General features: G+C 41.7%; 1 protein-coding gene and 1 long non-coding RNA gene across 2 annotated transcripts in view; one reads left to right on the top strand and one right to left on the bottom strand.

Moving 5' to 3' along the window:
- Positions 1–146: 146 nt before the first annotated feature.
- Positions 147–15,369, bottom strand: part of LOC144989113 (uncharacterized) — a 78,215-nt gene continuing 62,992 nt past the window's right edge. The window contains exon 4 of the mRNA XM_078941139.1: positions 147–2,031. Within this exon, the coding sequence (XP_078797265.1) occupies positions 950–2,031 (1,082 nt within the window). The 3' untranslated portion in view covers positions 147–949. The remainder of the gene's footprint in view (positions 2,032–15,369) is intronic.
- Positions 11,759–12,161, top strand: LOC144989577 (uncharacterized). The gene is made up of 2 exons (XR_013653839.1): positions 11,759–11,883; positions 11,920–12,161. It is a non-coding gene; the product is annotated as an uncharacterized LOC144989577 (long non-coding RNA).

Raw genomic sequence — 15,369 nt, 5'->3', positions numbered from 1 at the left:
TCTAAAGAACATCAACTAATTTACTATTGAACTTACCCGGGTACGTCACATATACTACTTGTTAGAACAGAGTCCAGCTTTGGAACCTGCAGAGAAGCAACAAAGAGCAGAAACCCACACTGTGGGAAAGACTCCACACTTCTGACTGATGTTCATACCCAGTTTATTTTTCACAGATAAGATTGGAACAGAACAATGAGAACCAAAAAGAACAGAGGAACAGTTTTAACGCCTACAAGAAAACATGAATCACAAGAACACCAGACAGAAACACCAGTCTGGTTCTTTATCTGCATCTTCCTGAATACATTTTTAGGAAAACCTTTTCTTCACTAAATGGTAGGGATGCGGTTCTACTAAGACTGTGGATCGTTCCTTAGGTGGCGATCCAATTCAATTCTTGAATCAAGCTCAATGGCTCACAGATCAAACCACAATTATTGCTTTTTAATATGTTTGTTAAGTTATTGTAGGTATGTCTTTTTACTGGATGTATGAAATTTTAAATTATATGTATTAAATCAGCATCATTTAGAACCGGAGATCAAAATCAACAAAAGTGATAAAAAGACAAAGATTTATATAGAAAGAAAGAAATGTGGTTTGTTACTTTAAACAAGTTACCATCAACATCTTGCAGTAACATAAACAGCTGTGCGTGTATAAATGTATTTAAAATACTGTTTAATTAACATAGTATTATGAACTATTAATACATTACATTGTTTATGTACGGATAATTAGATTAGATTAAATGACATTTTCACATGTACTGTACAAGTATTCTGCTCTAAGTTTTTCTGCTTTCGAAGTTGAGAATTTTATCTAAATCCTTTATAAAAAAAATGTTTGTTAAGAAAGAAAAGCTTCTCACTTGTGTGAGTTGTGAAAATACTAATGTATTTTACTAAATTACATCTGTGGCTGAGCCATTTATCAGCCATAAAAACTATCTCTCACCTGTATGAGTTTTCATGTGTGTTTTTAGAATAGGTATTCGACTAAAACTGGCATCACATTTATTGCATGGGAAAGGCTTTTCTCCTGTGTGAATTCTCATGTGTGTTTTGAGATCAGATAGATGACTAAAACTTTTGGCACATTCTTTGCAAGAAAAAGGCTTCTCTCCTGTGTGAGTTCTCATGTGTATTTTTAGATTTGATTTTTGACTAAAACTTTTATCACATTCTTTACAAGAAAAAGGCTTTTCTCCTGTGTGAGTTCTCATGTGTATTTTGAGATTATATGAATCACTAAAATTTGTATCACATTCTTTACAAGAAAAAGGCTTTTCTCCTGTGTGAGTTCTCATGTGTTTGTTGAGATTTGATATTTGATTAAAACTCTTATTACATTCTTTACAACAAAAGGGCTTTTCTCCTGTGTGAGTTCTCATGTGTGTTTTCAGACTAGACATTTGACCAAAACTTGAATCACATTCTTTACACGTAAAGGGCTTCTCGCCTGTATGAGTTGTCCTTTGTTTTTTGAGATTAAATTTATAACTAAAACTTTTTTCACAGTTTTTACCAGAAAATGTCTTCTTTCCTGTATGAGTTTTCATGTGAAATTTCAACCGAGACCGCCCACTAAAAGTTTGACCACATTTTTTACATGCACAATATCTTTCATCAGACCCATTTTGGACATGACTTCTGTCCCTCCTCTTCCTCTGATCTCTGTTCTGTAGGTCTGTCTCTTCATCTGTAGTTGATGTTGATTCCTCATGTTGGTTTCCTTCTTCATCCTGACTATCAGTTACATTAAAGCTCTGCTGATTGTTTAGATCTGCTTCACTGTTCTCATCTTCCTCAAAAGTAGGAATCTCCATTAAGGCATCAGCCTCATTCTTCAGATCAGGCAACTCTCCATCTTGACTGATGAGTTCTTCTTTCATCTCTTTTATCTGTGGACGATCTGGTTCCTTCTGTTGGTCTTCACTTTGAGCAAGTTCTGGTTCCTCCTGTTCCACTCTAAAGTTTATTTGCTGGTTGTAGAGATCTTCTTCAGTCACCCAATGCTGAGGGAAAACTGCAGGTACACAAACACAAGAAAAAACCCTTTTATACTTTTAAATGAGTTTGTGTTTTGTCAAACACCAAAAAAAAAAAAACGAAATCTGCTCAGTCAGGAACCATATACCATATTTTCACGACTATATGGCGCAGTTAGAAGTCATGTATTTTCTTCAGCCAGCAGGGGGCACCCTATGAGCCAGTGCCCCTAATGTGAAGTTGTGAGTCGTAGAAGAAGATGGAGTGAGGAAGGAACAGATATGTAAAGTCCAAGTGGAACCTAAATGCAGTGTAAATATATGCAATTTAAAACTGTCTATACTTTTTCTGTCTCATGACCCTCAACCATTTCAGTAAGGGCAGGGGTAAACAGAGCAGCAGGTTGCTCATTGACATTCGTGGCATAACTGCCCATTTACCATGAATTAACAAAATTAGTGTAACAACACGAGAGTCACTTCTCTCCCAACACTTGTTAACAAGATGGCTGAAGCCCTGTTTGAACTGCAGCAACGCAGAGAAAAAAAAAAATCAAAGCTAACTCAGATTTGCTCCAGCTGTTTTTTTTAAACACACATCGAGTGTTTGTATGTGTGCTTTAAGCTACTGTTTTTGCTGAGGCAGAAAATTGACAGGCATGAGCAGATTACGATGAACAACTTTCGAACGCCCACTAATGGGGTTCTGAATCTTGAAAGTGTGGCTCTGATCATTTTTCTCAAGCACGACATAGACTGTGTTTTCCCACCGATCAGCGAGTTTTCTCTTCCCACGTTCACCGTTGTTGGCTAACAACACATGATCACCCACATCTACTGATGCACCACGCACTTTCCTGTCGTACAGTTGTGAATGGCGCTGAAGTTGCTTCACTGCCATTGACTGCGCCACGGCCATAGCCTCTTTCATGTTCTTGTGCAGGGATTCAACGTAACGGTCATAGCCCACAACCTCCTGATCATGAAGAACAGAGCCAAACATAACATCCATCGGCAGACGTGGCACTCGCCCAAACATGAGCAGAAACGGGGCGTAGTCTGTTGTTTCGTGCACAGTGCAGTTATAAGCAAATTTTAAGGATTTCAAGGCATTAGGCCAACGATTTTTCGCTCCATTGGGCAGTGCTCGAATCATTTTGCCTAGAGTACGGTTCATTCTTTCGCACGAACCGTTACCCATTGGATGGTAGGGGGTAGTATGCGATTATTGTACCCCGGCAACACTCAACAACTCCGCGATGAGCGCACTCTCAAAAGTGGCACCCTGGTCAGAATGTAACCGTCTAGGAAATCCATAGACACAAAAGTAGTTGTGCCAAAGTTGGTGAGCAACTGCTTTGGCCGACTGATTAGGACACAATAACGCATGCGCCATTTTGGTGAAATGGTCAGTGACGACGAGCACATCCAAGGACCTGTTGCTGGAGTCTTCAGCCGACCAAAAGTCAACACAAACCAGTTCAAGAGGTTCAGAGGTATGAATGCTCTCCAGAGATGCCCTAGCTTCAGGCTCAGGAGCTTTAGAAACCACACACTGTCTACAGTCCTTAACATACTCCGCCACATCGCTAGAGAGCCCAAGCCAATCAAACCTCTGTCTCGCCAAGTAAAGAGTCCTCTACTGTCCCTGATGACCCGCTTCATCGTGAACACCACACAACTTTGCGGCGCAAGGAAACAGGAACAACAAACTGGTAGGATTTCTTTTTAGTCACAGGATGCACAGCCACACGATACAGAACCCCATCTCTCATAGTGAGTTTCCCCCAGCTCCTCAAAAGGTTTACGACCCCAGCAGATTCCATGGCTCGCTCCCTCCTTGATGGTCTTCTTCCTCTTTCTAAAAAGAAAATCACTCTGCTCAACTCCAGATCTGTCCTTTATTTTTCTGCCAACTCATCGAGAGAGAGAACCGCTGAGCCAACATGTGGGGGCATCAGGACTGTCTGGGGAAACTGAGGCAAAAGCATAGCATGTTGGACCAACTCTGATTTAAAATTTCCGACGCGGTCGAACACAGCAGCAACTTCATCGGACGAAACAGAACCAGACTGAACAACTGTTGCGCACTGCATAACGACAGGTTGACCACACACTGAAGTCACATCACGTGGGTTAGCAGACCATCGAAATGCATCCTGGATGCCAGTGGCTCCCACTGCAGCAGCCCCAGCAAGCAACTCAGAATATGGCATTCTGGTTAAGAGATGAGATGCGCAGGACTGCACAAATGGCAACCTGCTCAGAGCATCAGCAACGACATTGCGAGGTCCTGGATTGTACTTGATGTCAAACTGAAACGCAGCAAGTTTAGCTATCCACCTCTGCTCACACGCGACGAGCTTTGGACAAAATATAAGTTACGGGTTATTATCCGTCCACACGGTGAACGGATGACCCTTCAACCAATAGTGAAATTTATCACACACTACCCATTTGAGTGCGAAAAACTCTAATCTGTGCGCAGGATATTTTGACTGAGCAAAACTGAGGGACTTGCTTGCAAATGGTATAGGTCTGGCTATTGTACCACCAACAGGAACTTGTAACAACACAGCGCCTAAACAGTCAGCAGAGGCAACAACAGAGTGCCAAAATGGTTCATCAAAGTTAGGGTGAGCAAGCATGACCTGCTCCAACAATGCCTGTTTGAGTTTGATTGCACTGCACTGATGAAATGTCCCAGGAACTTAACTGAACGTTTCAAGAAATTACAGTTCTTTGGCGCGAGCTTGACGTTGTGTGACTGGAGTTTCTGAAAGACCATTTCCAAACGTTCAAGGGCCAGACTCTCAGTGGGAGCAAACACCAAAACGTCATCCAAATAACACAACAGACTGAGAAAATTCTGATCACCAAAAATGCCTAACATCATCCTCATGAACGTCGCCGGACTGTTACAAAGGCTCTGGGGCATCCTTTTGTCCTCATACAAACCAAATGGCGAAGGAAAGGCTGTACATTTCTTGTCATCCTCATGAACTTCTACATTGTACTAGCCAGAGGTCAAATCCATTGTTGAGAAGAAGGCATTACCACCTAAAGCAGACAATGCATCCGCCGGATGGGGACGCGGATATGCATCCTTGACTGTGCAAGCATTAAGCCAGCGGAAGTCATTGCAAATTCTTAAATCCCCATTTTTCTTTAAGACCACCACAAGGGGTGACGCATTCTCGCTGCTGGACTTCCTTATAATGTCACGCTCTTCCATTTCATTCAGAGCTTCTCTGAGTTTCTCATACTGCGTCGGTGGTATGTGCCTGCATGGAAATCTGAAAGCTTTGTCATCTGTTACTCTGATACGGTGTAGGCAACCAGTGGCCTTAGCACAATCTAACTTTTCCCTAGAAAAGATAGACAGGTATTTTACAATGAGATCTGCCAATTTAGCTTTGTACGCCGGAGAAACTTCACACGACTCAACATCAATCACTGATAAACCCAGTTCACCCAACTTTGACTGAGATGAACTGGCTACAGTGAGCGGTCCGACTTGAGGACGGTCTGGCAAGGTGGACGTGTCGGACACAAAGCTGGACATGGTCACACCGTCGCCATGGAACTGCACTTGCTGACTAACTGCAGACTGATCAGCATCAAACTCCTCAACCGTCTCACAGAGAGACACACATCAGCCAACTTAGCGTTTCGTTTAATGGTTCCAGGTTTGTGAGACGGATTGATCACTTTGAGAGGCAGCCAACCATCCTCCCTCAGAATAGCAACTGATCTTCCGACTATAACTGATCTTGGTCTGGTCTTAGCACGTGTAGGCTAAACTACCACTACACTGCCTCCAACCTGTCTGTCCACCAATTGCAGTTTGGTCCACACCAGATGTTCGGTCACAGGCTCCAGCGTGACAGCTTTCCTGAATTTGACAGTTCCCACTGCTTCTGGGACCTTTGTCTCCACTCCAGCTATTAAACTCAGCAGTTGCTGTCCTGAATCACTACCGCAATCACGCGCTGTAGTGTCACTGTCAAGACGTTCTTTCTCCAGGCCACTAATTACGTACCTTAACAGGTTACTGCCAACAATCAAGTCCTCGCTCTGGTCATCCACCACCAAAGTAGGGACTAATACACTGCATCTGTAAAGTTCCATCGCAATGTCACACATGCCCGCGGGTAATGTCTTCGAGAATCCACACCCAACTAGCACAGCGTCCGTAGGTTGGAGGTTGGGGTCCTTCAACACAGCATGCTGTAACAGCTGAGGAATTACTCTAGAGCTTAGTGTACACGCCATCGAACCACTGTCCAGTAATGCTGAAACAGTCACTTTACCACCCAGCATCACCTTTTCATAGAATAAGTCATCATTCCTTTTGAGTTTTCGAACATTCTGAATCACCGGTATCCATCCCATTTTACTCTCTTGGCTATTGGCTGTTCGACAGGAGGCGCCGCAGCTGCAGCTCCCGCGAAGACAGGGGGCACACTTTGCTGCATAGGGGATACACCCTGCTGTCGCAACAACCAAACACTGTCACCATGTTGCATGGACTTGCGTTTGTGGACTTTACAATGTTCAACCAGCCTTTCATTATGGTCTGCCACGGTCCAATGAGTCATGGGCTTACACCTCAATATCAATGACAGTTCAGGGTTTGGACAGTTCTGAATAAAGATTGTGACCAAGTCACGTGACAAACAGTAAAAAGTCACATTCTGTCTTTTTAAGGTGTCTTTAGTCAACTCCAAAGCCCTGTTTAGTCTCAGCCAATAGTCAAACGGGTGTTCACCAGAGTGGGGTCTTGTCGCATAAAAATCAGCTAAGGGCAGATTAGAGTTCCCTGTGTCACTGAAATGCTGTTACAATAACTCAAAAATCGGCTCTGGGCCTTCAGTCAACGTTAACACTGGCTTGCTACGTATGCCCACTTTAACGACCTCACACGCCCTTTCCAGCTAATTTTGATAAAACTTCTTCAGCTTGTTCAGGCACAGGGATGCCCCTTTTTTTCCACATAGGACAGCATCAAAACTTCCCACTCGGTAACAGAACATGTGTCGGTACCATCTCCTCTAAAACACACATCCTGTAGTAAAATAACATTTAACATAGAGGAGTCATTGATGGCTGACCCAGACACACTTGTGACAGCACCACCAAATCGTCACTCAAAGCATGATGCAATGCTCTCGCCAATAGAAACGCCCACCTGAGAAGCTACCTCGGCTAATAGTTCATCAGTAACACCATCCTTCGAGTTTGCAGTCACATCACATTGTGAAGAAACATCAGCATCAGCGACTCGGGACGTTTTTTCAAACTGTGGTTTAGGTGTCGATGCATTTGGAGGAAACATGGCTGCACCTCTGCCTCTACCATGTGCAGGAGAGAGAGCAAAAGATCCAATAGATCTGTCCTTATCCATAGTTTGAAGAAAAAAAGAAAAAAATACAACGCAACTTGTGGCAAATCAAAACTAAAATAAGATTGTCGTCTAACACTCTCTAAATCCCTTTTTATTTTTATTAATCTGCTTTTTTTTCTTCTAAAACAAGAACAAAAGTACTCATCAAGGAATTGAAACCCAAAATGTCACATCGCATGTTGCATGAAACCTTTCTCACACACCCGGTTTACTGACGTCAACTGTCCATGCAGGTGGAAATCAGGTCCACCGGGGACTCTTGTCAATCACTGCTGAAGCCCTCCGCTGCAGCGATGCGCGTGCTTGGCGCCAGTTGCACGCAGCCCAGGTCCGATGACTAACTCCGCTTTGATTCCTCCGCAGTGTGCTGCGCAGCGATCCCCCAGATCAGGTGTGTGGGGCGAGGATAAACCTTCGCGCCCCCCTGACGAATCCGAAGAACGGGTCACGGCACCAATTTAACCGTTTCTGGTCTTTGCTCTGCATTTTGTGATTTTGTGCACCTCAGGAAGCCACGAGACACCGGAGGAACTTTCTTGGAGCAGTTTTCTTTATTTTCTGGTTGTGACAAAATATGGCATCAACATGTGCTGCACTCCGATAATGCCCCAAAACTAAAAATATCAATTTCAAATGAGCACCAACATTGCATACAAAGAACTAGATCTCCATCATGCTCACCTCTTCCATTTTAGAAACAGCAAAAAGGGAAGATGGGGGGGGGGGGGGGCGCTTGAATTTATACCCAGGTCTGCAGGACCCTAATGACCTGCTACTCAATTGCCAGATGTAAAATAAATAAAATAATAAAAAAAATTCAATTTTGTGTAATTATACTATATTTTTGTGAACCCGTTACACATGTTCTGTTTCAGAAACACACACACATCCTCATTCTACAAAATAAGTTTCTGTCTTGCGAGGAAATATGACAAATTTACTGCGTTCTAATTATTCATTTCCATTACAAGCTGCATGCGTTCTTGAGTGCGTGACACGGCCGCCCGCTGGAGGATTTTATGTTGGGGGGGGGGGGGGGGGGGGTATTACTGTTCTCAGTCACTCTAACACCAAACATGAACGCTGTTAGATTCCATGAATATCACTATATTTTTTTGTTTGGGAACTATTTTGTGCAGCGCAAAGTTACGTGTCTCTATAAATCAAGGTGGAGCCTCCTGCTCCACGTTCTTCATGGGTGTCAGGGTTCATAGCTACCAGAAAGGTGACAAAGTGTCTGCAGTCTGGTTATTACTGGGCAATAAATAATATTCTCAGAAGATGTCTGTACCAGAGAGCACAGGTGAAGGCTCACATGCAGCTAGAGAGCAGAAGAATCAACACGCACCCCCAACACACGTGTGCGCGCTTCTTCCTCCTAGTCCTACACAAGAAGCACCGCGCGGACACAGTCACGGTCAATCAACAACACCTACATCAGGGGTGTCCAAACTATGGCCCGCGGGCAAACTGCAGCCCGCGGGTCTGTTTTTATTGGCCCGCAGCAAATTTTGAAAATGTAATTGAATATGGCCCGCACATGGCGCTTGAGATCAACTCTGTTGCACTTCTCAGTTTCAACACTAGATGGAGTCGGTCACAGAAAGGTGTGTTACGGAGTGGGTGTGTGCTGAGCGCCCCGCGTGCCACGAGAGAGGGGGGGAGGAGCGAGTGCAGTTGGAGATGGATGTGTGAGCACGGAGCGGAGGTGTGGGGGTTCGATATATTGTGTGTTCGGAGGACGGAGCATTTTAATAAATAGCATTCTGAACTGTGAAAAAGTATTTCCTTTATGTAAAAAAGAACTTGTTTTGTTTTTGGAATTTTTTTTGTTAATAGCTGCATATTTTGTCACAGAGTGTAATTGTAAAATTAAGCTTTTTAAAAATTGTGTGCGTTTAATGTTAAAATTGTCCTCATTGGTCACCCATAAGCCCTTTTTTTGGTCTACTTTTCTGAGAAACCAGTCGACTCTTTATAAACTACAAAATCGTGCACTCTGCCAGTCAACCACACTAACGACTACGTATGTAAAGATCTGCTGGCTTCAGCTGCTCAAGCTAGGGGCGACATTGGGTCAGGTGGATGAGCGGGTCGTCCAATGATCGAAGGGTTGGCGGTTCGATTCCCCGCTTCCACCAGCCAAATGTCGTTGTGTCCTTGGACAAGACACTTCACCCTCCTTGCCTCCAGTGTGGCAACCACCCAATGACTAAAACCACATCTCTTCACAAAAAACAAAGAACAAAACAAAAAAAATCTATACACATAAAAATATAAAAAAAACTTTCAGTGTAAATTAAAATTCAAGGCAATCAAGAATCTAGACCCTATATCAGTAACCATTTTGTAGCAGATTTACAAATGTCATTAATGAAAGGACTTGGGTTCTGAATACATTTCATTTGACTTCACTCTTAAAACACATTAATTGGCTCAGGTACAGTGGGGGGGGGGAATTGTCATGTGCAGCATTTGGCTATTGGAACCGCCCACTTCCTGTTGGACACTTCTGGTTAGCCTTACAGGTACTGTTTTTTTTCTATTTTTTATTGAACATCAAAAGATGACATACACATTCACATAACTACAACAGAAAGAAATAAAAAAGAAATAGATACAACTAAAAAAATAAATTTAGAATTGTAGTTCACAATACTAGGGATTGTCATACAACATGTGATCTTCAATGAAAATGGACAGTTTTATTTATTTCTTTTTTTCATGTATTTTAGTGATTTAAAATATAAACAGTTCTTAAATGTAGTGAATAATGGTTTGGTTTTAAAAAAAATCTACTCTTATGAATGAAGAATTTTCCAGAAATAAATACAGTATTGTAGATCATTCAGTAGAATGTCTGCGTGTACATGTGTGTGAATGATCCCGGTGATGGTCCGAGGGGCCGTAGGCGCGAAATTGCAGCCACGCCTGTCTGTGGCTACAACCGTAACTTACCATCACCAAGTGTGAATGAATAATGGACACAATGGAAGCACTTTGAGCGTCTGGAAAAGCGCAGAAAAATCTAATCCATTATTATTATTCATTAAACCCGTTCTGAACTGCCTGGTTGGAATGAGGTTTCATTGTCTGAGTGACTGTTTCATTTTGTTGTGTGCTTGTTAGTAATTATGACTAGTAATGACTAGTAATCATGTGTCAATATGTCACCTCTTGTGTGCGGCCCGGACCTTTGCTCATTTTTCTGTATTTGGCCCTCACCAAAAAAACTTTGGACACCCCTGACCTACATAGTTAGTTCATTAGTTAGATAGGTTGTAGTTAGTTGTTACTGTTATTTGTTAATAAAGAATAGTACGTTGTAATTGTATTTATTTTATAATTTAAAAAAAATTAAAAGCTAAATTTAATAAATGATCATCTTAACAGCCAGAAAAACAGAAATAAAAAGTATTTTGTTAAACAGTGAAGTGGAACTTTGTGGCTCTTGTTGGGTTTTGGTCTGGAAGAAACTGGATCAAATGGTTCTTTTAGTGTTAAAGGTTCCAGACTCTTGATCTCCACTGAAGCTATGAGTCTGAAATGTCATTCCACAGACAAACCATCAACAAAATGATCCTGATGCTGCTGAGGTTCTTCTGGAAGTGAAGCAAATCTCAGCAGAACTGAAATCACTGACATTAAACAGCCTGAACATTCATGGAGCTGAACTGGACACAGAAAAACCTCCCTGTTGTGTTTCCACCCACCAATGAGGAGCAGTTTGATGAAGATGAAGCTGCACTGGAGGAAGAATCAGTCCAGAAAAGATGGAGAACAATTCTGACACTAAGCAGTTTTTCACTGATGTGTTCAGGTTTGAATCTTTTCTGTCTGCAGATCCATGAGCAGGACCCTGTCTTTGGGTTTTAGCTTGAAATGTAGTTTTGGAAATAGAATCTGTCTGAATGTCTGGAATTGGAGACATGGAGACATCAAAGAGGTTTAGATGGATTTTGGGTTTGACAGAGAAATCTGCTGAAAAGAACTGAACTACAAACTTAGAACCACAGACGACAAAACAGATTGGACTTTTTTATCTGCTAACAATTTTCTCTTTGATCTGTTAAGGTTTCCTGTTTGTCGTTAGCTGGAGGGACTAACTAAGATCATCTGATTTGAAGAATGTTGTGGGCTGCACTGACCAACAATGTCTACTGTCTTTTCAACTGGAAGGGACAGAAGAGACTCTTCCAGGACACGCTGTTGATGGACTGCATGTTTGGAGAGCTTGAAGCTCAAGATAGAACCGTTGTTGAAGTGAACATACCGATAGTGTGGAGATGAAGATCAGAGTCACACTGACCTGCTGACATGTGAGAGCTGTCCACACTTTGGACATGACTTCTGTCCCTCCTCTTCCTCTGATCTCTGTTCTGTGGGTCTGTCTCTTCAGTTGATGTTGATTCTTCATGTTGGTTTCCTTCATCCTGACTATCAGTTACATTAAAGCTCTGCTGTTCCTCTTGAATCTGTGGAGGTTCTGGTTCCTCCTGTTCCTCTTTAATCTCTGGAGGTTCTGGTTCCTCCTGTTCCACTCTGAAGTTCCTCTGCTGGTTGCAGAGATCTTCCTCTTCAGTCATCCAATGTTGGGGGAGGACTGCAGGGACACAAACACAACAAGGAGCCTTTTGTACGTTTCCAAGACTTTTGGTTTTTTTCAAGCATCAATAAACTCTGTGATCATTGGAGAAAATGTCTGAGGAGTCTGGATGACCAGAAGAGACTAATGGAAACAATAAATATAGATGCCATTAATTTATTTAAATGGCGTACAGTAAACCCTTGTTTATCGCGGGGGTTACGTTCCAAAAAGAACCCGTGATAGGCAAAATCTGTGAAGTAGAAACCTCTATTTTTTAACAATTATTATACAATTAAATACTCTGTTATACATTGAAAAGAAAGAACAAACCATTTTACAGGCTCAAACATTTGTTTCACAAATCAAAGTACTTTAAAAACGTTTTTTTTTCCAACAAATAACTTCTGTACTGTACTGTCAAATAATAATTTTAATCATCAATGTAAACAGAAGGCTTCAAATCGCGGAGATTAGCCCCGCCCACCGCGACCCGAAGAATTGGATTAAACGGGAGAAAATTTAAAATGATCATGAAAAAAGTACAAAGTACAAACGGACAAATAGTGGCTCAGGTGTATTTCAATGCTCTTCAGTCTGAGAAGCTGCAGTGTTTTCTCCTTCTCAAGCCCGCGGTGCAGCTGTGTTTGTTCGGGAGAAGAACATAGTGATTGACAGTTGTTGTCGCTCTTTTTCTATGGGTTTTAGAGAAACTTGAAATTGCAAGATGATTTGCATGTACGTAATTTGGAAAGCTGATTTACGTACGTGTACATATTAAACTGCAACATTATTGACGCACAGGTAGAAAAGAAGCGGAGTGACTTTTTTAGCCAATCAGAATGCAGAACACAATGCACGACGCAAATCCGTGAAGTAGCGAAACCGTGAAAAGTAAACCGCGTTATAGCAAGGGATCACTGTATACTTATACTTAAATGGCATATACTTATATAGCGCTTTCTACCTTCTTACGAAGGCCCAAAGCGCTTTACAGTCACAGTCCCATCCACCCATGCACACACACATTCACACACTGATGGCGGCTCCGCTGCCAAACACTGGCGCCAACCTCCCACCAGAGGCAAGGTGGGGTTCAGTGTCTTGCCCAAGGACACTTCGACTCATGGGCGTGCAAGGCGGGAATCGAACCTGTAATATTACGATCATGGGTCGACCGCCCTACCGCTGCACCACGGCCGCCCATTTAATAAATGTGTCATTAATTTCTTACAATTGGAAATAAATAATCAAAAGTGTCATTAAAAGTTTCAAAATTTAATCTTAATTCAATGTTAAGTGATTTACACTGGTCACATTTCTAAGTTTTTCAAATTTTCTGTATTCTATTCTATTTCTCCATCTGACATTGACACAGTTTAAAGGTGAACTTTGTTTCAGTCTGATGGTTGAAGTCCAGCCTTTTTTTCTGCCTTGTGCAATGAGATGAGAAGAGAACTTGAAACTTTGTTCTTCCAGTTTGTTCTTCTGGTTCTAGAGAAGGAAAGTGCTGATTCCACTGGTGACAGAAACAAACACACAGTAGTGTCTGATACAGACACGTCAATGATCACTCATGGATCATGTGTGACACATGTTACTGGCATCTGCACTTATGGCGCACAGTCGGGACTTGAACACACCGGGGTGTGGTTCCACCAGCACAAGCAGCTGCTCCAGATGTGTACATTGGAATGTGTACACAAGTGGCATATGGACAGATGTGGACAGATGTACACAAATATACACAACTGGACACAGTGGACCCTCCAGCAGACAGGCTGTAGGTAATGACCAAGTCCATAGTGTGTCCTCTGTTGTGAGCAGCTGTGGGACATTTTTGAAATCTGTGAAAAACTCAAATCATGACATCATCAATGTTGTCCACATGTCAATCAAAATCACCAAGGATTGAAATCTTATCATCCCTGATGTGAAGTGATTGAATGGATTGAAGTTTCTGGAGGACTTTTACTGTTGGGGTTGCACAAAATTAGAAAAATGTCAAATATTTTTGGAGTAATCCCAGTGATGAGTTCTATGGTTAAGTTTTTAATGTTTTATAAAACATAAAAGTGATCATATCTCCAGGCTTTGTTTTGGAGCATGTTCATATTTGTACGATTTTGACAATTTAAAATATTATGTTATTTAAGGTTTAGCTTGATTTATTCTGGATTAATATTCCTGTCTGTTTTTATTCATTTTCAGTTCAGTTTTAAATGTTGTGAAAGTTTAGTTTTAGTGTTTTCAGTAAACGTTTCTTGTTCGGCCCAAAACCTAAAGCGTGTTTTGGATTTAGACCCCCTGTTTGCATTCTTTCTTTGTAAAATGTTACACTATAATACATGTTCTTTCTGGCTCAGTTTTATGTCATTTTTCTTTATTCACTTGGACAGTCTGATCCTTCATTGTTGGAGTTATCTGGGTTTTAACAAGAGGAAAAAAATGTAAAGGATTAGTGCTAAAGTAACAAGCATGACAGCATGACAAAGAATGTAATTGTTACTTTAAAAGTTATAATTAATAAATAATGAGTTATTTAAAATTAAGTGAGTAGTTACTTTTATTTATTCATTACATTTAGTTACATGTATAAGTTATATCTGGCCCTTTGAGGACAGACACTATGCTGATGTGGCCCTCAGTGAAAATGAGTTTGTGACAGACGGGTCCCCAAAAAGAAAAGCATGAAGCTCAAAGGTCTTCTCTGTTTCTGTGATGAAGGTGACATACCTATGTGGTGGAGCTGCAGCTGTGGTTTCCAGATGACATCCAGCAGTCTGCGCTGACGACAGAGCTCCTCCTCGTACTGGACGATGGTTCCTTCACAGAGTCTGCAGATTTCTTCAGCAGCAGCAGCTAGTCGCTCGCTGATCAACTCTCTCAGAGACTGAAGGGAAGACATGGTTCCTGCTCCGATCTTCAGCTCCAACTCCCACAAACACCTTCTTTACGCTGCTTTTTCACTCGAAGCTGACAGTTCGTATCCTCCTTTCGGTCCAAAAACGTCACGAACGTCCGGACAAAACCGCCGCTGGTCTCTGAACACAAGCTAGCTACAAGCTGCTAGCGCCGCGCGCTGCTGTTTACTTCCGGGTCACGCTTCATTCTGAAAAAGCCTTTTACATTTCGATAATCCAAACATTTTTTTTATGAAAAGAATTTACAAATTTTTAAGACAGGAAATATATTTTAATAAAAAGTCTAAAAAACAAAAATATATTTGTCAAAAATGCTTGGTAAGCGGATATGACGTCACTAGAATTTACGATGTACTTTTTTTAACTGATGTACTGGAATTAATCCCAAAACCAAACTGTAATCAAAGATGTGAGCATAAAAGGACTGTTTAGGAGATGAACAACTGTTTAGAGTTTGAGA

Source organism: Oryzias latipes, chromosome 2 (genome assembly GCF_053564925.1).
Source record: "Oryzias latipes strain Hd-rR chromosome 2, Olatipes_Hd-rR_3.1".
NCBI classification, from domain to species: Eukaryota; Metazoa; Chordata; class Actinopteri; order Beloniformes; family Adrianichthyidae; genus Oryzias; species Oryzias latipes.
Note: the sequence above shows the minus strand (reverse complement) of the source record. Positions and strands in the feature narration are given on the sequence as shown.